At 44.1% G+C, this 23466-nt stretch overlaps 1 protein-coding gene across 6 annotated transcripts in view; it reads right to left on the bottom strand.

Annotated features, from left to right (window-relative positions):
- Positions 1–23466, bottom strand: part of LOC119014606 (RNA binding protein fox-1 homolog 3-like) — a 422323-nt gene that overhangs the window by 129802 nt on the left and 269055 nt on the right. For 3 of the 6 annotated variants that reach the window (XM_037089940.1, XM_037089936.1, XM_037089943.1), the window contains exon 1: positions 8643–8826. In XM_037089940.1, coding sequence (XP_036945835.1) covers positions 8643–8786 — 144 coding nt within the window. In that variant the 5' untranslated portion in view covers positions 8787–8826. Of the gene's footprint in view, positions 1–8642; positions 8827–23466 lie in introns of those variants that run through there. The other 3 variants (XM_037089938.1, XM_037089937.1, XM_037089941.1) reach the window with 2 other exon arrangements.

Raw genomic sequence — 23466 nt, 5'->3', positions numbered from 1 at the left:
GTAATGAACAGAGCAGATATTTTTCAGGTTATGTTACCCGTCAGTAATTGCCACATAAGGAGGCCGAGTTAAATCTGCAGCTGGCTTTGAGCGGATTGATACACGAGGGGCCTCGTTCATATGGCGGAACTGTCATCTTAAATTTATCACCCATTTTATTTTTCCCACCTCCTTCAGGAGAGCGAACGCCGAGACGCGAGGCGGCGTGGAGGGCGGCGTGGTGGAGGCACTAAAGGAATCGCAATTAGTGATTTTCTTATTTATTTATTTTTTTTGTGTGTGTGCAAATATTGTGATGTTTTAGAGAGAACGCTTTATTCCAGAATAAATCAACACATGCATCATATAACCCTGACACGCATCCTCTTCCCATCACAATACAGCCTCTCTATTATTTTGCACACACAGACACACACACACACACACACACACACACACACACACACACACACACACACACACACACAATCTCTTATTGGTGGCATTACCGTGCACATGCGAGACCTCCATATCTTTCTACATGTCCACCAGAACCCAATGAATTTACATTAGCAATCACAGAGTGGGTAACCCGCCTCGCTCCTCCATCAATCTCTGGTGGCGGTGGCGGTTGTGGGGGGGGATAAAAATGAAATGCACTTCTCAGGCAACTCGGATTAAGGATCACGCTTTTATCAAATACTAAAGTCTATTTCAAGTCCCGTTCATAAATAACTGAGGGGGGACGAGGGAGGGGGAAAGAGGAAGAAGAAGGAGAAGGAGAAGAGGAGGGAGAGAGCGGAGGGGAAGGGCCAGACAGGCGGGGGTGGAGTGGATGTAGACAGAGAGCATCATGGTCTGGAGCTGAGGGCACTTGAGGTTGGGAGAGATTAGAAACAAGGTAGGAAATAAGAATCTGAGGGCATTTCGGCAACACATAATCCCCACGACTCCTTTCCAGGAATCTCCTTCAATTACAGATGAAAAATGGAAGTCGGGTTAAGATGGCGTTGCTCGGAGGTGCGGACCCGCTCTTCCTGTCTCCCCCCCCTCCTCCTCCTCCTCCTCCTCCTCCTCCTCCTCCTCCCGCTCCACGCCGCCGCCGCTCTACCGAGGATGCGAGTGGCTTTTCCCCCCGACCATTTAGATTTTCCCACCATAGTCTAGACACTCCCCGGAGACTCTGCCATCCATTACAAAGATGGAGCTTTCAAAGAGGAGAGGAAGTGAAGGCCTCACACGGAGCGCGTTCTGCCTAAAATGTCCGTCTGTCTCCGACTCGCGCCGACGCGAGCTCTGTTGTCTTAATATTTCATGATGATCTCACCTCAGAGCAACTTCTGTCAAACTCGGCTCAGATCTCTGTCATTACAGAGACTCCAGAGGAGACAACGAGACGCACTTCCCCCTCTACGAGTTCTCACTCTCCAACCCCACATGATCCCAGCGGAGATCCGGGCGATAGTTACGGCGAGCTCGACCTATCGTCCCCATTCATCAAACGCCTGCGCTGTCTGGTCTCAGCTGGTGTGAGATTCTGGCCGGGCGGAGGAAGACGCAGCTCCATCCTCCCAGTCTCTGAGGTTACTCCTCTCTAATCACACACTTCACTTTATGGAGTGACCTGTTTTACAACTCGCCGACAAGGATCCTCAGCTAGGCTCCTTTTAACTGTCTTCATCAGCTCCACAGGTAAGTATTGACATTTCTGTACTAAATAAAGCTCACGGTGAGAGTCGGGGGGGAGCAGAGGGAGAGACCGCCGCTTTGAAATCCTCAAACTGAAACAACATTTAAGACTCCGGGAGATTTTTTCCAGTTTTTTCTCTCTCTCTGTCTGAGCCGGCAACATACCAGGAGAGTAAAATGTTGGCGTTTAACATTTCTGCGAAACCTGCTGTCGAATTTGTACGGTTTTTTTTTTATGAACCGTATCCGACATTTCTACAAGACGCTCCGTGTCACGTGAACATTTCACGTTTATGAGCTGATGGTCATGTTGTTGGGTGACGGAGCAGAAGGTGGCAGAGTCGTAACATTCGTATATTTTTGACATCGAGGATGATTTCCAGCTGTTTGCAGCACAAACATGATCTTTTCCTAAACCTAACCAGACCAGATTCATTCCCACGTGCAAAAACAGAACACTGAATTGTAATAAAATGTACTTTAACTGAAATATTTTCAGAATATACTCCACTTCAATGTGCTAAAAAAACATATATATTACTTCAGCAAGAGTCAAGATGTATGTAGAATACTTCAAATGGTTTATTCACTAACATGTATAACTTGATAGTGTATTGATTCACATATTGAAGTTAAAAAAGTTTTACATACTGTATTTCTATTTTTACTTTTATTCTTGTAGTGACAGGAAGTCGCGTTATTCAAACTGAAATACTCACAAACTCAGCAGAGAAATGGTCACATGAGCTGATTTCTGGACTTTATATTTGAATACAAAATCAAATTTCATTTCCAGAAATGAAACTATAGTGTTCACTTTGCTATAATAGTCAATTAATTTAATAATTCTGGGTTTATCCAAGAGAAACAAGCTCTGCACTAAATGTTTCTGAGTGATCCAGAGTGTGTTTGTTATCTCAAGATAATCTTTTACGTTTTCTCGTTTAAAACATAATCAAAGTCGAACATTGCTGCCATTAAAGCTGGATTTAAACTCCATCTGCATCAAAGTTTGATCAGAGAACAAAGATGTGACAGCAGGAGGGCGAGCATCATTAAAAAAAAAAAGAAACTAAAACTAAAAATCCAGTTTGTGGCTCGGCACCTTGTTGGAGTTTCGAGCGATCACGTGACATTTCAGGTGGTTTCTGAACAAACTGACTGAAACGCCGCCGCCTCTAAGAGTCGCAGAGAAAACGAGCAGCACAAAGTGCAGCTGGCGTGAAGCGGCGCGCCTGATGACTGACACTTCCCCTCCGTCGCTCTACAAACCCTCTGATTTGCTCCCAGCTGAGATTACTGTAAACCCGCGTGCTCGACTCGACCTGGCTGCTGGTGATACCAACTCCTGTAATCGCTCGCTGCTGCTGATAATTCCTGTACACAGCGAGCTGCTCCTCATACGCTGCATAATACCAACAGATACACACAGGAGGGGATTCATTCATGCAGCAGCAGCAGCGTCAGGCAGCAGACCGCCTGATTGTCAGACGTCTTATTTTGTGTAAATATATATTTTTTCTCATACAAGTAGTCGCTCCAGGATTTCAAGCATGTGCGTAATGTAGTTTAGAATTAACTATTTCTAAGGATGTTGGATAAGAGGACTGTAGTAACCCCTTTAAAAAGATGTAAGGTTTGTTATTGTCAGAGGTCCAAACCTACGACCCAGTCACCAGAGTAAATGTTTTTTTCTGGTTTATTCTTAACTGTATCTTGTCACAACACTGTGTTCATGATCTGGGTCGGTTTAGACACTTTGTTAGGATCGGAAAAAAAGATAATTTTAGCATATAATGAATGGGTTTGTTACCAGAAACAGGACTGGAAAATATACCGACGTGACGCTAAAAGGACCCGGTTGTTTTCAGGCTTAGAAATGCTGTAACACAGACTTGAGCAGTGGTCTGTGGCTTGGTGGCAAAATGAATATCATCATATCAATATTTTTTCACCAAAAAAACAAACAAATCTTATAAACAAGTTTTCTTTAGCGATCCAATCCTAGGATACATTTCTGCACACACAAATATGTTTCTACATTTCTTAATGTTGCACCTGCATTCTTCCATTTCTTGTAATTGTAAATGTTTATGTCATGACAACACGTTGCGTACGCTCTGGTTAGCTTACGGCACAAAAAGCATTTGACTGGGGTTTTTAAAATATAATGTTTTGATTTGAATTACCACAAACGCAGCTGAAAAATGTGCCGACATGACTGTAAAACCACCTGGTAAACAGCAGCCGTCACGCTGAGCTGTCACCTCGCCACCTCCTGGTGTCACAGGGAGCTCATATACTTTTATCGTGGACGTTAAATGACACGTACAGATTTTAACGTATTCGTGGTTTCGCAGGAACATAAAAATGGCGACAGTACATTCAGGCAGCTGGGCTGAAACCTGGTGTTTAACAGAGCTACATACGATCTGAACTTCCTGTGAATGTGTGAATAGTGATGCGAGTCTGTTAAAGTACATCGGCCCCATGTTGGACTGAAATAGTCTGGGGAGCACCCTGCTTCTCACGCAGTGCATGCTGGGATACGCGCCTGCCCTGCGCAGGTAGAGATTTTGGTGGATTAGCTTTAAGCCTCGGCTGCTCTTCACTTTTGTTTTTCACTTCCTGAAATAAAAAACTGAGTGGTTGATAAGTTATCTCATGTGTGGGCTGTGGATTACTCTAATGACAGCGGAGAAACTGCTTCATGGCATCAAGACTCCCTGACAGCCGATAAATATGCACAAAATAACAAGAAAATTCACGGTTTTACTTCTTTAACTCCCGCGTTCTGACACCGCCTGCATATTTAGCCTCAGAAACAGTAATGTTTTGTTTCCCGGCCCTGGAAGACATCATTAAACATCATTTGTAAGCATACATTACACTATACGCAGCAAATTGCCCATCTGGTGATTTTGGAGCTCACTGTCTGGGAAACAATAAATCTATTGTATGGCTCCATGTAAAGAATCCCACTAAAGTAACGCCTCCGTGTAGACATACGTGGAGTATATTAAACATAGCCGTGTGCACAGACTGTATGTAGTGTTAATAATGCAGTGTTTACACCTTGGCATTGAGCAGCCGGTACTGGCCCAGGGCTGAGAACTGGCAGGGCTGTGCAGTAATTAGGGGCTGTGTGTTGGGGATGTGAAGGCTCGCCGCGTGTCATGCTGATACCACTGCTGGGCAGAGCCGCTGTGGCGGCGGCGGCGGGAGCACCGAATCACACACAAGGCCACACCTTTTTTCCCGTCACAGCAGGAAGTCGCACCTTTTCTGCTCCCGCAGCCGCTGAGCTCGGTCGTTACGCAGCGATCCGAGACGGGGACGCAGAGGATGTTAACGCCGTGACAGCGGTCGTTAGCCGTCCTCGCAACGTGAGCGTCGCGTGGGGTCTGTGTGTTCACATTAACACCTTAAGTGTTTACATGTCGGCATCAGGGCGCCGCAGCAACATCAGGTCCAGTTTGAAAACAAACCACACCTGTGTTAAAGGGTAACGCCGCCAATTCTACACATCCAGCCTTTGAACTCGGCAGAAGAGAATAAAAAAGATGTGCCAGAGACTACATTTGTTTTCTTTGCTTATTGTGATGTGATATCTTGTTTTTTTTTTAAGTCTTTCATATCCCTGAAATCAGAACAGCCTGAGCTAAAAGATTATATAAGTTAATAAACCGTAATATATGATGAAAGCCTGCCTCTGTGCTCCCTCCCACCACTGTAACCACGTTTTGCAACGTACATCACGTGACATAGTGACGTCATCACACACATACAGTGTGACACTGAACTTTCTGCTGCAGAAGAAATGAATGCTAGACAGATTGAAACAGGATCATGCAAACAAGGATCTCCTGCAGCCATTTAGGGACAATCCTTCTGTTGCCACCGCTAGTTTTTGCATGTAATGACATCATTGTGCACGTACAACTCAAATAAGCCAAAGATGAGAATGCTTTGGGAATCAAGGTTTCCAAAGACGATGATGTAACAAACAACCTCCTGCAGCCGCTGGGAAGTTAAAGTGTGTTTACAAGAAAGTAGCATGAAGCGTTTTTGGCTCCAGAGGAAGCTGCATGGACTTAAACAAATCGCCTCCAGTGATGTCACTCAGTGGCATTGTGGGTAATGTAGACGTAAGGTTTTGTATGAATGTGCGGAATAAAGAAAAGGTGATACCATCCGGTCTGCTGTAACGACTTTGGATCATTGTTTTTAAATGTGCTTTGTCTGATACACTCACAGGCCCCGCCTCTTAAAAATCTGATTTTCAATAAGCTCGAACAAGAACATATTTTACACTTTGAGCAGTAAATATGAAAACAGCCTTCTAGTGCTGAAGTCTGCGCATACATCACTCTGCACAGTGAAGCTCAAACATTCAGCGAGAAGAAAACACAGTTTTGACTGGAGGGGACTTTAAATTAGAGTGTTTTCATGCTGTGCCTCACTTTTATGCATAACACCTTGTTTGTGTTACACTGTAATTACTGTTTATTCATTGAACTCTATTTCACATTTATTTCCGTCTTTGCGTGTCCGCGTCTGTGCCGGATTCTGTTCTTCGCTCGCTAATGACGACCATGAGGAAGAAGTGTCTTTGTAATGTGATTTTCTTTGAAGCTTTTCTTTTTTAAAATATATACGCACGTATCCACGTCCATCCGTCTCATAAAGAAGCCATCGCACTGATTCCCGCCGTCTGCGTCTGACTCCTGTGTGTTCCGCTGTTACTAATTTATAAGTGAGAGGAAAGAGGCACGGTTTTGACACAAATTGCATCATTTGTGGAGAAAAAGGCTCAAAGGCGAACACCAGCAGTTTAGTCTGAACTCCCATGAAGAGAGCGGAATTACTGCAGACAGATTAAAAAAAAAGAGAGCAGATGAAATTAAAGCAGCGGCGGACGAAATATCCCGACTGTTACTCCAAGCAAGGGGTCAGGCCCTGAGAGCACTACATATCCCACAATGCAACCCGGCTGTGTCTATTTAACACAACTACATACTTAACAGCCTGATGGATGTAACACAGTATGTTTGCTGAAGTACTGTACTAACAAAGCCACAAATTCTACGTTCACTCCACATATATAACGTATACGGACTGCTCCTTTAATGCTCCCGGCGGCTAAAGATAGCTACTGTTAAATGTGTAATAGCTTCTGAACCGCTCGTCGTCTCCATACGCTCTGAAAAACTCATGAAGGTGCAGCTCCTCAGGTTTCCAGCTGTATCGCACAGGATCTGTTTGGACGTTCAGGGCCTCCGTAGTGAACTCACCGAGGAAACCCACAGAGTTTGTTCGCTCATTGAACATTTCTGCAGTGTTTTAATAACCTTTTTTACTTACTTCTTCTGGGGTACATCTACATGGTGAGTAGATTAAGTTTAGGATTACTCCTGTTTTTACTGGAAAAAAACCCAGAGCATGATATCATGATGAATGGCGCTGAGGACGGAGGGTCCTGAGGTTCTGTCTCAGTTAACGAGGTGAGAAAACACCATATTTGTTTAGATTCTGCTGCATTGATCTATGCAGATATAAAATTGGGACTTCCGGTGAGCCGAACTGAAACTTCTCCTGAATCGACGGTTGGAAAACAAACCCGGTGCAGGAGAGTCGAGAGTCGCTCCAGATCTTTGAGAGTTAATTTCATGGAGAAAAAACTCTTTCTGTGGTCGTCGTCCCATTATATTAAATTCCTTTGCTTTTTAAAAAGGTGCCATGAGGAGACTTTTGAACTATGAATATAAGAGTTTAATTATTTTTCCTCCTTCGGTCCCTTTACGACTAAAAAAAAAAAAAAACCTACAGATACATTCCTGGTTAATTGAAAGCCCAAATCTCTGTCAGCTGACGGCTCTGATGTCTTAATCATCTGCTGCATCTCTCAGAGACTTGTTTACTGGCTGCAGTGTGCACTCAGTGTGTCGGAGCATAAATTCATTAGCTCGTGTGTTATATATTAATATATATTTATATTTATACTTCACTGTACGAGCTGCAGGTTCTTACAGTTGTGAAGCTTCGCCTCTCGCAGACACAACTGGAATCCTAACAGCCTCTCGCGTCTCCGTTTGACATTAATTGATAATCAAACAAGCCTTCACATTAGACATTTATGAGATCAGCTGAATTATCTATTTAATGTAACCCAATTATATGCAACCCTTGTGCACCAATCAACAGTAATTCCCGACTCATAAATGACAGCTACGGCGACAGATTTAATCAATAATAAACATTGATGAAAACTTGCGACCCGCTTAGAAAGAGGGTAATTAACAGGCAGGAGAAAGAAAAAGAAGAAAGGAGGAAAAAAAAAAAAAAGAAAAAGTGCTGTGCTGAATTTTTCTTGTTTCTCCAGGAAAATCTGTCTCTGATCCTCTTGGTTTATTACCGCTCACAAGAATCTGAGCTTCACATCGCGGCGCCAGAGAGAGCGAGCGTAAAACAAACATTCAGTTTCCCCTTTTGACAATTAGGGATAGACATTTATCATTAATTCTTAACAGAGGCTTCAGCTGCTCCGCTTCTTAATTAAAGCCTTATCATTTTTTTAAGTTGTTGCCATAAAACTGAATTCCATGAATTATTTAGTCGGGCCCTTTTTTTCCTTTTCAAATTTTATTTTCAGTGTGAAAAGTAAACACCGGGCCGGATTCAGCCGGGGAGACATGAATCCGGCTCCTCACATGGGACGTTTCCACCTGAAGACTTGGAATAAGATGCTAAGATTATCGGAGGGCTGCCCTCCTCGTACATCCGCAGCAGAGGGCTGTCACATCCTGTAGTCTAACTTCCACTAACACATGTCAACAGAGCAGGCATCAAAAGCAGCCCATTAGCGACGTCGGGGAATTCTGCCCCCTCGAAGCCTGTTTGGGTTCAACAAACCTGCACGAAACTCTTCTGACAAAATGGAGGTAAGTGTGCACACAGGGGCCGGCTGCTCTTACCAGTCTTGTAAAGAGGGGCACTCCCAAATGCCAGAGGTGATCGTTCAGCAGTCCGCTGTACACCACGTTCCCGAAGACAGCAATGCTTCCTGACTTACACAACGTGTTTCCTACAGGGAGACAGAGAAACACAGGCCGCGTCATTTAAATGGACAGGAAGCAGCCGGAGGGGCAACGGCCACGAGGAACAACAAGACTCCGAGCTGAGCTGAGCTGAGCTGAGCGGGGGGGGGAGAGAAAAAGGGCAAATTCAATCAAAGGAAATAATTGCAGAGAAATAACAGAGAATGCATCATCGATTGTTATAAATATTGATCTCAGAGGTTTATTGACCTTACATGTAATGACAAATACAGATAGGTTGCTCGTCTGCAATCAATACAGCGAGGCGAGCCGGTGATACAGCGCAGTGTGAAGATGGCGACGATGACAAAATCTGAATAAAAAAAAAATGTGTGAAAATGCTTCATGGTCACATTAAAAAGGATCATTTTACTTCTTTTTTTTTATTGTTTTGGGCTTTATGGGTCTTCGCTATTAGTCGGGGCAGCTGCAGAGAGGACGGCGTGCAGCAGAGCGCCTCGGGTCACAATCGAACTCGCCGCTGAGGACTCAGCCTTTTTTTTTTTTTTTTTTTTTACAAGACGCTCTGGCAGGTGAGCTGCAGGCGCCCGACAGCATCAAGAAGCAAAATTACACACCAGGAATAAAAATACTGTGACTGCAGTTACAGTTACTCTCTCCCCAAGACAGCTGAGCAACTTCAGGAGGCACAAACATGCTGATGTTTCGATGTTTTCCTGTTATTTTTCTATATGGTTTCACTGTTCTGTTGGATCTCTCCCCACACGAGATAACAAACTGCCTCCTCATCCAGAATCAAGACGGTTTATTGGGATTTATAGCAGCCAACATGCAGCCGTATCGTAACCCACCTACAGAAATGTGTATCGCCTAAAACTGATTGCAGGACATTTGTTTCTTGCTGCTCATTGTGGTTCCTGATTTGGTAATTTGGGAAAAAACAGCTGTTCCACAAACTTATCACACTAGAAAAGTCAGACTGCTCCTGGGATTTATTACCTGCAAGTCTTCTGCAGGTTGAAATATTTGCGTTGTAACAAAGAAATTAAATCGGGTAACACATCCAGGATTGGGCCGAATGAATCACACGGGACAGATAAAACCTGTCACCTTCACACCTATGAGTGTTTCACAAACAGCCGCTTCAGGTAAACAGGAAGTCGGCCGAAAGTTAAACAGATACAAGACGACAACAGCAGCGCCGCGCTGTCAGGGTTTGTTTCGTCAGGGCCTCAGTGTGTGAAGCTGCTGACGACGTGCAGCGATGAATTAACACCAGTATATATGTACGTTTGTTTGTTTCCTTATTGCTGGAAGGGAACCGTTCCTGGATTACTCTGCTTCTATAGGAGGGCTTGAAATCAAAAAGCAGGGGTGGGAATAAATAACTGCAGTTTGAACGACGCGTACTTGACAGGTGCGACGCTGGCGTTCTGTCAAACCTGCTGCAGGATGTAAACGATGAACCTCCTATAGAAGTCGTGTCCACTGCCGCTGAGCCTCTGCACACAGTTCACCCTCTCAAAGACACTCTTAATTAGCTCAGTGCCAATGAAGGGCCTCTGCAAACAAAACACACATGCACATATGCCCACACACACACACACACACACACACACACACACACACACACTCGTCCCCAGGAGTGTGATGCAGTGCGTGCTGCCATCCCCATGTATGTGATGAATGCAGCTTATGGAGCAGACAGCACAGAAAACACAGGTCCCCATTGTAATTTCTGCACAAAGGAACGCTGCAAAGGCGCACCAGGGGTGGAGTGAAGCAGTGCTGACAAGCAGCACATGCATTATTTAAAAACAAAAGTAAAAAATGCCCATTAAAGTGTCAGTGGTGCTTTCGGCAGTGCTGGCTTGGGCGCGGTGTGCGTATTACTGTTATTAATGGGCCAGGCGTGGGGGGCATTTCTTCAGTGTGATTGCTCTGCTGCTGTTGCTATCCGCGGTTCCTCTTCTTCTTCTTCCTCTTCTTCTTTCCATTTCTTGTGTGTGTGTGTGTGTGTGTGTGTGAGGAAGAGGAACAGATAAAGAGCACGACACAGACAGAGACGGAGAGACACGGCGAGACCCCGAGTGCACAGTCAATGAGCTCCTACAGCTAATATCATTTCACATTATTGAATGCATATTAAGGCAGAGAGAGAGAGAGACCTTGTCAGACGAATAGGAGCAGCGGCGCTTATATCAAATTCTGATCCGCCGTCACGGCCACGTCTAAAAAAAAAAAAAGAAAAAAAAAATGCCGGGAATGTAGTCAGCATATTGAAAATAAGTGCATACCATTTTTCTTTGCAGTTTAAGATCAAGGGGAGCTATACATTACAGCCACTGACACAGCAGAATGAGGTCATGGTGCATGTTGTAATTACAGCTGGGTAAACACTCTGCTGCAACATGCAAGAGGAGGAAAGAAGAAGAAAAAGGAGGATATAAAGCAACGACTTCTTGATCTCTCTGCTGACGCGATCGGAAACATATTTAATACATCAGTGGGAATAAATAAATTGCACAAAGCGATCTCTGCTGGGTTTTTTTTGTTTGTTTTTTTTTGTGTGTGTGTTGTGGTCAGTCCCACAGCAGCCGAGCACGTTTTTGGAATCAATGCGTCGGCTGTTAGATAACACGGTTAAATACACACATCCCTGACCTATTCCCTCCATCAGCAGTTAGTTGTGCAGTTATTAACGGTGTTTACATGCAGAGCACATCATCATCACATTTATCCATATCTGCATGTAGAAAATGTCACATAGAAGAGACAGCTCCCCTCCTCCAACCACCATCAGCCCCTCATAAACTCTGCAGAGCTGAAGGTTTTTATTTTTTTTTCATTTCTTTATTTTTGTTTATAAAAAATTGATTCCGCTGCATATTCGCGCTGCAACTGGAGCATCTGCAGTTTTCTTCCATTTAATAAAATCGAACCTAAACTGATGATGTGTGGCTTATTGGTTCACGATGAGCTTGTTAATGATCCTTTTTTTTTTTTTTTTTTTTGGTTGTTAATCCTGCTTTTTTATTTTTTTTTTTTTTTAGGGCTCTGCTCAGCAGTTGGGTGTTCTCTCATCTGCAGACTCGACAGCATTGAGCCCAACCTCTGATTAATTATTAATTGTGTGATTAAAGTGTGCATGGGTGGAGGAGGGCGGTGGAGGAATGCAACCTGCAGTCTACTTTGCATTATCTACATTTTTTTTTATTTTATTATTTTATTCCCTCACTGTCTCATGTTCCAGAACGAGGTGCTTAACTACAGGCGTCAAATTATTTAACATGTACAATACCTGCAAGAGCAGAAGCAGAGGAGGAGCGTATTGTTTTATTAAGCGAGCGATGCCCGGTCGAGTCCGGCTCAATTTTGTTCTGGCTGCGAGTCAGAGCTTCTTATCTCAAACACACATGGAGGGTTCGGCCGACAGATCTCAAGGCTGACGCTGCTACCAATATGTCAGGATTCAATCTGCTTATAAATTATTCTAAATGCCGATATTGAACCTTAAACTTCACCACTTTCCAAACTTTTTTTTTTTTTTTTTTTTTAAAGAAGAAGAAAACAGAAATTTATACTTTGGGATAAACTTGAGAAATTGGAGTGAGTCGGATCGCTCGGCACCGACAGTCGTTACATCAGAGATGATGCGCTGATTTCACTCCGACGCTCTCAGGAAGTTGTTTCTGACGATATTTGAGTCCTAAAAACCTAGTTTTCATAAAACCTACAGGAAAAGTTTTTATATTTGAGCGTCTGCACGTTGAAAGAAAGAGAAAAGGATTTGATAGGACATGAACAAGACGGCAACTTTGTTCCACTCGTTTTTTTTGTGAGTGTAAAAATTAATTGATTTGGATGAAGAAGCTGATAAAATAGTTGCTCCACCTGCTCCAGTTTAACTGCTGAAGAGAAACTGTTTTGGTTTTTGCAAATAACTGACTTCACTTTTTTTTTTTTTTTTACTTCTAGTGTTTTATAGACTTAAACTTTGCAGTCAGCTTTGTATCCGGGGTGTTGTGGTTTAGCAATATCGATGATTATCATGATATTAAAAAATGAAACATGGATATCGTGCAAACACCGTTCGCCATCCATCACAAGAAAGAAGAAGAACGCAGCTACAAGCTAACTAGCTACAACCACATGTGAGGCTACTGCTGCAAAACAATGTCTGTGTCTCAGTTCAGGCTCTGCGTCCTCTGGAGGACCTGGTCTCTGTGGTCTTCGAAGGCGAGTCCTTCAGAGGGACCTTGTTAACTGTGTCAGCCGTTACGTCATGATTTCTGCCACCCAGGCCCGCGACAGTGACGATCTACGCCACGCGATGTCGCCATTTTCTGTCTTTCTTTCTTCTTTTTCTGGCGCACAAAGAATCTTGGGATACATGTTCCGTATTTTGTAACCGTACATCAGTTCTCCTAATCTATTAACCGAGATTACATTTGTGCTCGTTTCTCTTCTGAAATTAAATGTTTTAGCATTAGCCGTCGCTGCTGCAGAGATAATGGAGGAGGCCGCCATGTTGTTTCTGTACTGATCCAACATGAACCCTGATCCAGTTCATTGTTATCAGAATCTTATTTTATTGAACGCACAACAAACCAACACACCGAACACCATCCAGCCTGTCGTGCGTCACCCATCAGCATCAGTGTTAATCTGTCCTGTGCGCTGCAGTGCATTGTGGTTATCGTAGGTTTTTCTACCTTTCTCTTCAGAAGGGAACGCCACAGTCCCGTTTCTCTGTTTTTCTCTGGTTACGGAGCACCAATTTACAAAAAATATAAAATAATAATCGTGTCTTCCTGCTGCAGAGACGGCCTCAGTTTGTGTGCCGTCTTTCCAGCGGTGAAATATTTCTTTAATGACTAATCAATAATGGAAATATTCGTTAGCTGCAGCCCTACATGCTGTAATGAAAAACAGTTTACCACGATTAGATCCTTTTTCACAAAGCTCTCTGTTTACAGCCTATTTAATATCCGAGCACAGAACCCCGTCCGGGCGCGATGTCCACATTATAGGTGACGGTTGTTATTTAGATACATGTGTTTGTGTGTGTTTGTGTGTGTTTGTGTGTGTGTGTTTGTGTGCCCCTCCGGCTCTCCGGCCCTCCTCCCCCGGCTCTGCTGCTGGAGGTAGGGTCGCTTTAAGCATTCAAACTCCAGAATGCGCTGCTCACTTCTAGCAACGAGGCACATTGCTGCAATGCAATAAGGGAAAACAACACTTTTAATAATTCAGGCCCTGAGACCGTGAGGGGGGACGAGGCGGGGGGATGGGTGGAGGGAAGACGTCTTAAAGTACCGCAGAATGGCTCATTTAGCTCCTGCTACGCATTATTAAAGTTGTATCGAACCCCCTCCTGGGTCTTTCCCAAAGTTTTTTTTTTTTTTCTCTCCTTTCTTTTTTTTTTTTTTTCATTTTCCTTTCCTCTTTCCCCAAAAGCCTGCAAGGTAACCAATAACAGCTACCAACATTTATAAACGACAGAGTATCCTGCACCTCAGAGGAGGAGGTAAATAATGGTGTAGCTCTTAATCTCTCTTTCTCCCTGTCCTCCCCGCTCACTAGTCCTCCGGTCCGAAATTTGTCAGTGCTTTATCCTGTTTGAACCGTAATACAGAGCCCTCGCTGTCCAGATTATTTTCTGCCTGAGCTAAGCTCACGATGCATAAAAAATGTGGGGAATGAACCTTGTATGGAATCAAATTGAGTAATAAAATCGTGTTCGCCGTGGCGCTGATGGACGCATGATGGTACCGTTAAGGACGTGTTCAAAGGTACTGTAAATTGCCTCTGAGCCTGATGGCTGTTTCCAGAGCAAAGAGGGCTGAATATGAATAAAAAATCGAGAGGAGGGAGAGAAAGGGGAGCAGGCTCGGATGCAGATGTTCTCAGTTTTGTTATCCTGAGAAAACAACAATACGTCACCGCGAACGACGAGACAGTCCGACTGTCGCCTGCCGCCAGCGTTTGGCTTTTACTTCCCAAATGTAATGAACTACATCGCACTGGTTACTAACACAGACTGCCCTCCCACACACTGTCAGGGAGAGAAAATGATTGGCTCCAATCAGCGCTGATTGATTTGTTGACAGCCAATAAACAGCTCGTTGTGAGGTGGGTTTTAGAGATACGTGAAGGAGCCGCCCGGCCTTCGAACCTGCGAGCGCTCGCTGCACTCCAGGGGGTTTCGTGGGAGCGAGCAGTAAACAGAAAAGGGTGGAGACACTCTGATCCTGTCGGCAGCAACATAACCAAAAACAAACACACATAAAAGTCTCTGCTGAGCTAAAACTCATGACGCTTAAACACACATGAGGAAGCTGGAAGCTGCTAACTGTACTGTGTTTATACTTCCATGACTGAAGCTACTGTTAGCTCAGTTAGCCGTGCAGCTAGCACAGGAGCTTCAGGTTTTTAAGGCTCTGTGCTAGCTGGTTAGCATGCTAACTTCAGTAGAAGTGTTATCCCTTCACATTCTGCTGATAACTGAAGCTAATTTTTGAATTTTTAACAAAAAAAAAATTAAACATTGCAGCTTTTTTTGCAGCAACAGATGCTACAAACTCCCTGAACATCCACTTTCCTCTTTGTTGTAAACAGACGTGATGTTGCAGAAGTCTCCTTCACCCGCAGTGTGCTTGTCTGGCAGCACCTCTCTGTATGTGCACTATAGTATTCTGTATCATGTTGTTTCAGCTCCTAATCGAAGCTTTATGATGTTTACATTTAATGAAATATTCAGGCCAAACACTCAGTGTTTTATTGCTGCACCATTTCAACAAATGGAAATATTCCAGATGTCTCGCGCATCATTGTAAAGACCTCTGTGGTTCCCGGCTTGACATATTCGGCATCCTCGCGGACTTCTGCGACTACAATCTGAAATTAAATATGTTGTTTGGGTTTTTGAGCGATGTTTGGGCTGCACGGCGTGAGCTCATTAAGACCGTCCAGAGGAGAAGACGTCGGGGGGGGAAAAAAACAGAAATCCTGCAGTTATTTTCCAAAATGTGATGTTTGTACTTGAAGGTACGCAAGCGTCTGTAAACGGCAGAGAGAGCAACTCAAAAACTGAAGTCTAAACATTTATTAATTATCCTCTCAGCTCCTCACACGGTGGCGGCGGCGGCGGCGGCGGTCAGCGTCTGAACGAGGCTGTTTCCCCCCTTTGTGAAAACTTGACATTTCAGAGATACTGTGTGAGGTTTTTCAGCCGGCAGCAACAAATTATAATTATTATAATTTATGATCACTGCTTACATTGCACAATACAATGAGAGAAAAAAAAAAAAAAAAAAAGAAAGAAAGAAAGTAAAAGCCTATTAAAATGTCCATTTAGGATATATACACCATAAACTGCTGCAGAGATCTTAAATCAAAGTCCGGCGTGCTGGAAGAGACGCGGAGACAGCAGACAGGAGGTCAGCAGACAGAGGGAGACGCCGGGTGTTATGATTGGCTGATATATTAGCCTTTTTATGAGAAATCAGCGCGGCAGAGTCGGTGTTGTTCACCTCTGGAATGGCGATTACATATTTCATAGCAGAATATGACACTAGTTGTCCTCAGGAAGCCTTTAGATGTGACCTGATTGTGATGCTGATCAGACTGCAGATAATTAATAAAAGGCTTCATGTGGCTCTGTAGATGTTTAGCTTAGCATGTTAGCTGTAAACAAGAGGAAGCAGCTAGCTTCACCAGCTGACGTGTTGCATCCTGCTGATCTGAGCTGCACAAACATGTTTAAAGCGGTGGACACGTTCACAACCACCCGTGAAATGACTCGTTTGGTTTTCATAACATATGAAGCAAAAAGTCTAGAAGATGCAGAATTAAATCATTTTATCTCGATGTGACTAATCCAGAAGTTAGCCGGCTCGTCGGCTCGTTGTTTCAGAGGTAAACACTTGATAAACAGCGTTGTAGCACAATATCATTAGTATTAGAGCCTGAAACCAGACTTTTTTTTAACATAAACACTTTGTTAAACTATATCATAATGTGATTCAGCCGACGGTTAAGAGATGATAATAATTAATTGTCCTCCAGCTCCATGTTTTTATTTTTTTACTCCCTCATCATCTGTAATGGTCTAAACGCTGCTTAACTTCTTCTTCTTCTTTCCTTCCTGTCAGCAGCAAACAAATTAAATAGTTTTTTTTTGGGGGGGGAGAAAATATTTTTGCTTCTTAAATGCATAACAACCCGACCAGCTCCGGTTTCTGTGCACCTCCATAAACACAGTATGCGATGATGAGCGAGGCCGTGCACATCAAAGTGCAGCCAGCCAGTCATCCATCCAGCCTCGCCGTCAAACCAGCCAGTCAGCCAGCTGCCTCGCCTCCCGCTGAGAGTCAGACTCCGACGTTCTTCCTGCTTCTGCCATCTAAGCTGACTAAACACAGACCCTGTTTTCTTCAAAGCTATGCAAATTAGCCACGCTGCTAAGTGGATTCCTCTTTTTTTTTTTTTTCCCTGTTGTGGAGCCACGGGGCCGATTAGGGCCAATTTCTATCTACAGAATGTATACACACCTACATACAGTAGGGAGAGCGTTCCCCCCTCCTCCCCTGACGGGAGGATTCTCGGTGGTCTCTCCTCTTTCTCATAACGCTGCTCCGCTTTAATTGTTGAATTTAAAGAGAAAACGATGTTCGCTCTCTGCTGCGAGGGCTAAAAGCTGGAGGTGGGAGGGAGCAAACAAGGAGCGCAGCACAGCAACAGACGCACAGCGGCGCTGATCTCTGACCTCCACAACATGGCTGCTCATTGATTGCATGATGTGGCCAGAAGTATGTGGACAGGCTGTTTTTTTTGTTTATCCATGGTTTGCTACAAATCTCCAGTGATGGAGGTGGACGTGTTCAGATACTTGAAGTAAACATACCACAGGGTAAAAATACTTCTTAATCAAGTAAAAGTACGCAGGTATAATCAGGAAAATGTACAGCATGTACTGAGCGTAGGAAAAGTAATAAATCATTACATTTGGGCTTGAAAAATGATAATAAAAAGAGCTGCCGAGTGGTTTTGTGAGGGATTGATTGACTCCTTGTTCCAGCTGTATAAACTGTTCGATGGCTAAATTCAGAACAAGACATCACATTTTATAAACGCATTTCTTTTGGGTGCAGAAATCTAAATTTATGAAGTAACTGCAGAGCAAAAGATGTTTCCTTCTGAGAAGTAGGAGAGGAGAAGGAGGAAGTGTTGTGAACAAGGACGTTGTTCTCGAGTAATAAAGGAAATGTTTTGTTGCACAACCTTGCGAAGTTAAAATATTGAAGGTGGAGAGATTTTTACCAGGATAGGAAAATCTGCTTTACACCGAACAACTGCAGAACAAAGCATCTCATTGTTTAACAGTAGAATTATTAGTTTAATTCACTATTTATTTAGTTGCAAGGTAAATTAATGCATCACAGACACAAATGCATATTGGAAAATGTGAATTCTGGCATCTGCGATTGATTGAAATGTTTCATTTCATAAACATCTTTGCCCGCCACCGTTTTCTTGCACATGTCCGATCGAAGGAGTGAGACATCGTACCTTCTTCCCATCTCTGTTGAGAGGTGCACATGTGCATAACAGAGATGGGAAGAAGGTAAGATGTCTCACTCCTTCACTATTTCCATCCAGCGACTCTTATTGTGATTGCAACCCAACAGTTCATGCACAGGCCGAAGGGGATGAACACAAAGACAGCCTGATAAAGAAAAAAAAAAAAAAGGTTTCCACAGTTCTATTTCTGTCCGTCTTCCTTTGCCTCCCTTCACTCGACACTCTTGTCTCTCCACACGCGTCTCCTCGCTCTCTTTAATCAGTCCTCATTAGTGCACAGGCCCGTTCACGTGTAGTTCACAGATTAATAAGTCATCGGCTCGGGGAACTTTTCACCGCTCACAGGCTGCAGAGTCTGAGGATGTAACCGAGTACATTTACTCTCACATCTGATGTTCTCGCACATCACGTTCTTCTTCTACTGGACTACATCTCGTCTCTACCAGAGAGCGCTCGTTACTTTACAAATGACGACTTCTGCAAAGAAAACACGTGAAGGTCTTATAAAATATGATCCTCGTAACAAATGAAACTATCCGACAGACTACACAACAACAGATGGAACGATTAGCAGATTATTCAATTAGTCAATCGACAACTATAATAATTCTGATCCTTTTTTTTTGTGGGATCATTTTTCACGTTACAAACATTTCATGGCTTCCTGGATGAGAAGATGTTCTGCTTTTTCTTTTTGGTGACATCAATCACAAACCAATCAATCAATCAAAAACCAGACCATCTACACTTTGAGTACTCAGGTACGAGTATCTCCTCTGTTACTCGTGGCAGTATGACCGGCTGACCTTCTGCTTCTAATGAGCAGCAGCGGGGGTGAAGGGAACGCCGGATGACGGGGGGAGGGGGGGGGATTTATGAGTCATCATCATCATTATAATAATTATTATTATTATTGTTGGTGTAAAGAAAAGTGTGTTGTTGTCTGTTGTGGAGTTCATGCTACAGTCATTTCCATCCCTTCTTATCATTATCTCTTCATTATCGTTATCACCATTACGATCGGTCACGGCGTTATTATCCTAATTGTTCTCAGCGTCGCCGCGACACACTGCGGCTAATGACAACCTCAAGATGTGGAGAGAAGGGTGTTTTTTTTTTGTTTTTTTTTTTAAATGCAGGAATAAATAATGCAAATGCAAGAAACACGACCAATGAAAGATGGTCTGAACTGCCCATCTGGCTGGAGAACGCTGCGCAGAAACAAACGAGAGGATAGAAAAACCAAAAGCTGTTTTGATGTCTCAGTCTGGATGTGCGTTGGCAACGAGCGAGGGGCCTCGGGATTCACTCAGACTATTGATTGTTACCAACGCTCGAGTCCTGCTTTACCACCCTTATAAACAATCTCTCTGTCAAGCACACTATAGGGCAACAAATGATTTTATTTCATAGATTTTTGGATTTGACTGATGAATTATTCATTGATGTTCTACCCTTGGTGCAAGAGCAGTTGGGGGTGGGGGAGGGTGTTGACAGGGAAAAAGACAAAGAAAGTTCAAAATGTATCATGCACAGGCCCGAGTACATGAGCAGGCTTCTCCTCCAAAAGGTTTTTTTTTTTTTGTTTTCTCCACCACCCTCCATCAGCCCTGCTTTGTCAACATCAGCTGAGCGAGAACTCCCAGGGGCCGACAAATCTCCTGTAATCTGCCAGACCTCCCCTCCATGTCCGGCGCTGTTGTTTTCCTGTATCCTTCTAAGTGTTATTGAGTCTGCAAACTCTGAAAAATTGGTATCAATTTGGATCCAGTCCAGCACCTGTGAAACTCACAGTATGGCTGATGTGTTTTTGGTTTTTTTCCCCCCCTGCCTGTGTTGTTGGATCACACAGTTTAGTGGCACACACTCTTGGCCCAGATGTTTCGGGATAATGTGACAGTAAAAACTACAAAGAAAGATGGTTACAGGCGGTAAAAATTTCACAGTTTATGTTTTGCGATGTTTTCTGTTTTGTAAGGCGTTTAACTGTGGAGGTCAATTGCTGCGGCCTGATTTGTTTGTGTGTGTGTGTGTGTGTGTGTGTGTGTGTTTGTGTGTGTGTCCTTGTCTTGCTGCTGATGACGTCTGTTTGTTTAAGATCTCTGGTGGCCACGGGTGGATCACATTAGTAATCCTGCGCTGGGAAAATACTGGGCAGCTCATTCTGGGTGAAGCCGAGTGGGGTCTATAAAATATCAAAGCGGATCGATCAGTTCTGACCTCACAGCGCGTCCACGCTTTGCAGCCCGGCCGGGTTAAAGCCAGTCAAGAGAGGGAAACAAACACTTCACAACGGGCTTTTTTGCTGCCTCTCCTCTTACAATAAAAATACATAACAACGCCGCTTCGTTTTGCATGCAACAGCACCAGCTGGAGCCGCGCTGAAATTAACTTTAATGCCATTCTCTCTTGTCTGAGAGACAGAGGCTGAATAATGTAGCAGTGGTAGCTCACTTCCTGAAAAATCGCCAAAATCACAGGGGATGATGATTGTTGCATCGCGCCTGGCATTTTCTGTTGTATCCAGTATCGGACCAAGGCGCTCTCAATTGCACCCTGGGGGCTGGAGCCTGCTAACTGAAGAGAAACCAGGTCAACTGATAGGGGAATTGTGTTGTTATCTTTATATGTGCACGCTGCAGATACAGTGGCACAGCTCTCGCGAGCAGCTCGCAACATTTTACAAAGCAATCAGGGCCTGTTATCGACGCATGGGTAGCAGGGCTAAACTACAGTAATCCACTTCATGTTTACTAATGAATCGCCATTTAGGGCCGCAGCTCAATTCTGCATCAGGGCCGAGGGCGGGGCCAACGCTCGGGTGAAATCACATCCGAGGGAGGAAGCGCGAGGGGCGAGCGGCAGCCTCCCGGACTTTGACATCTCATCGTGAGGGGGGCCGCTGGCTGGGCGGCTTGCTGGCGATGCAGAGTCTGTTTGTTGTGCATCCATCAACCCCGGTGTCCTGCCCAGGAGCCGATCGATAGCCAACACAAAAGCTCATTGATGACAGACAGCTCTTGACAAACATATAGCATTTTTTTCTGTCTAGTATAGCAATAATCTCCAAGGTCACCGTGAGTCATTCAACGGCGGCCGGAGCGCGAGGAGCTCATACCAAGTCGAGTCTGTGTCTTTTCACGCGGCGGCGGTGGCGGTGGCGGCGGCGGGGCGGGCTGGTGGGGGGCGGAAAGGGACGGTGCATTTTAAGTCGGGCCGCTGAAAGCTCTTGGCACATTGTTAGGCAGCTGTATACAAGGAGAATGAAAGCACACAAACTTGACAAGTGGCGATGCTGACGTGACATGTCGCTGACTGACAGCAGAAAACTCCCCCAAGGACACGCACACAGCTAAACTAAACCCGATGCTTAATGTTCTGATGGGGGGGGGGAGGGGGGCAAATTAGCGATACCGGTCCTGGTCAGCGCCAAATACAAACAGTGGTTAATATTTTAGGGGCTGTTTTGTAAGAGAAATATTAACGTTCTGCTTCCCCCCCCGTTTGCAAAAGTAAGTGTGACAGCTGAGGAGACGGACGGCAACACACACACACACACTCAGACTACAGGTGTGTCAGGCCACAGACTTGGAGTTATAATAGGAGGGCCAGGCTCCCCCCCCCAGGCCATCCTGCCAGCTGGCCGGACTGAGTGTGAGTGATGCCCGAGCGAGGCAGCCCCATTAGGGAAGTGCTGGTGGTGAGTGCAGGATAGCTCAGGTAATTAAAGCCAAACCAAAGCAGGCAGGCGAGGCGGGGGCTCCCAGATTTATGTGGCTGAGTAATGCACATACTGAAGTCAGCTCGCCATCCAAAAGGCCTCCCTCACTTACAAACAGTCTCAAGAGGCATTAGCTTCCTCACCACTCTGATGCAGCCTATTACTCTCGCTCTCTCCATTCTTGTTCCTCGTTTAACGGTTTTGTTTTGGACTCCTGCTCGACTCTGCAACTCTATCAGATACAAACATCCACGTCTTCGGCCACACACACCAGATTTTTATTTTTTTTAACATTTTTTGTCTCCTTTTTTTCTTCCGATGAAAAACTATCCAGTGATTGTCCATGAAGAATCTGAGACGTTGTTTGAATAATGGAGATGGAACCAGCACTGTGTACAACCTTGAGTATATCTAGGACCAATTATATATTGACGGCAATGTATTTGTGGACGGGCCGATGCAGCTGGGAGAAACACTGGATAGAGCTGAAAACAATGTGCATTATGAAGTGTTAGAGGCGAACCAGAGTCACAGTCCAGCCCCAGAATTTAACGTTTCTGCAAACGAGGCGTATCATCAATTCTACAGTTTGTTATATCACATTCTGGAGTTGTGACAATTATCAATTAATCAGTTTATTGCCAATTCTTTTGTCTTATTATTTGTTCAGATTCCAGCTCAGTAAATATTATCTGGTTTCTTTATGTCTCTGTGACCGTAAACTAAATATCTTTGCATTTGTTGCAGGCATTTGAGAATATCCTCATGCGCTTTGGGAAACACTGATCGGCATTTTACTGATTATTAGACGAAACAATTAATTGATTAACGGCATAAATTATTCATTGCAGCCGTATTATGTTTACATCCCACATTTATGGGCTGACTTTCGCGTCAATAGGTGGAGGGAGGCAGATGGTGGTGCCATGATGGCTTCCAAGCCAAAGACCACTGTTCAAGACTGCGTTCCAACATCTGTAAAGGTGAAACCACTGGATATTTTTAACGTCACGCTGGGAAAGTTTCCAGCCGTGTTTTTGGCGACAGAATCAGGTGTTTTCAGTCAAAACGTGATATTTTCCAAACCTCCACCAACTGATTTCGTGCCTAAACCTAACCGGACTGTCAGCACAGTGTCACAGCATGAAATTGAAGATGTAGAAGAAGAAAACTGAAGTCAACTGAAAACGTACAGTTGGAATATCTCAGTGGCTTGCAGAAATATTATTAATATTTATCTATAATTGTAGATTCTACCATTTTGTATTCGGTGTTAGTGCTCAAAATGAAAGTTAACTTGTTGTTTAACTGTATGAAAAGTGCATCACAAAATAGAGATTGTTGGGCTTTAGCTTTCCTCTCAGTATGACCACGACATCCTCATATATAATAATAGTAATTATAATGATAATAAAGGCAAAGTTTTAAAACCTGAAC

This window comes from Acanthopagrus latus, chromosome 23 (assembly GCF_904848185.1).
Source record: "Acanthopagrus latus isolate v.2019 chromosome 23, fAcaLat1.1, whole genome shotgun sequence".
Taxonomy (NCBI): domain Eukaryota; kingdom Metazoa; phylum Chordata; class Actinopteri; order Spariformes; family Sparidae; genus Acanthopagrus; species Acanthopagrus latus.
This window is presented reverse-complemented; position numbering and strand designations above follow the sequence as displayed.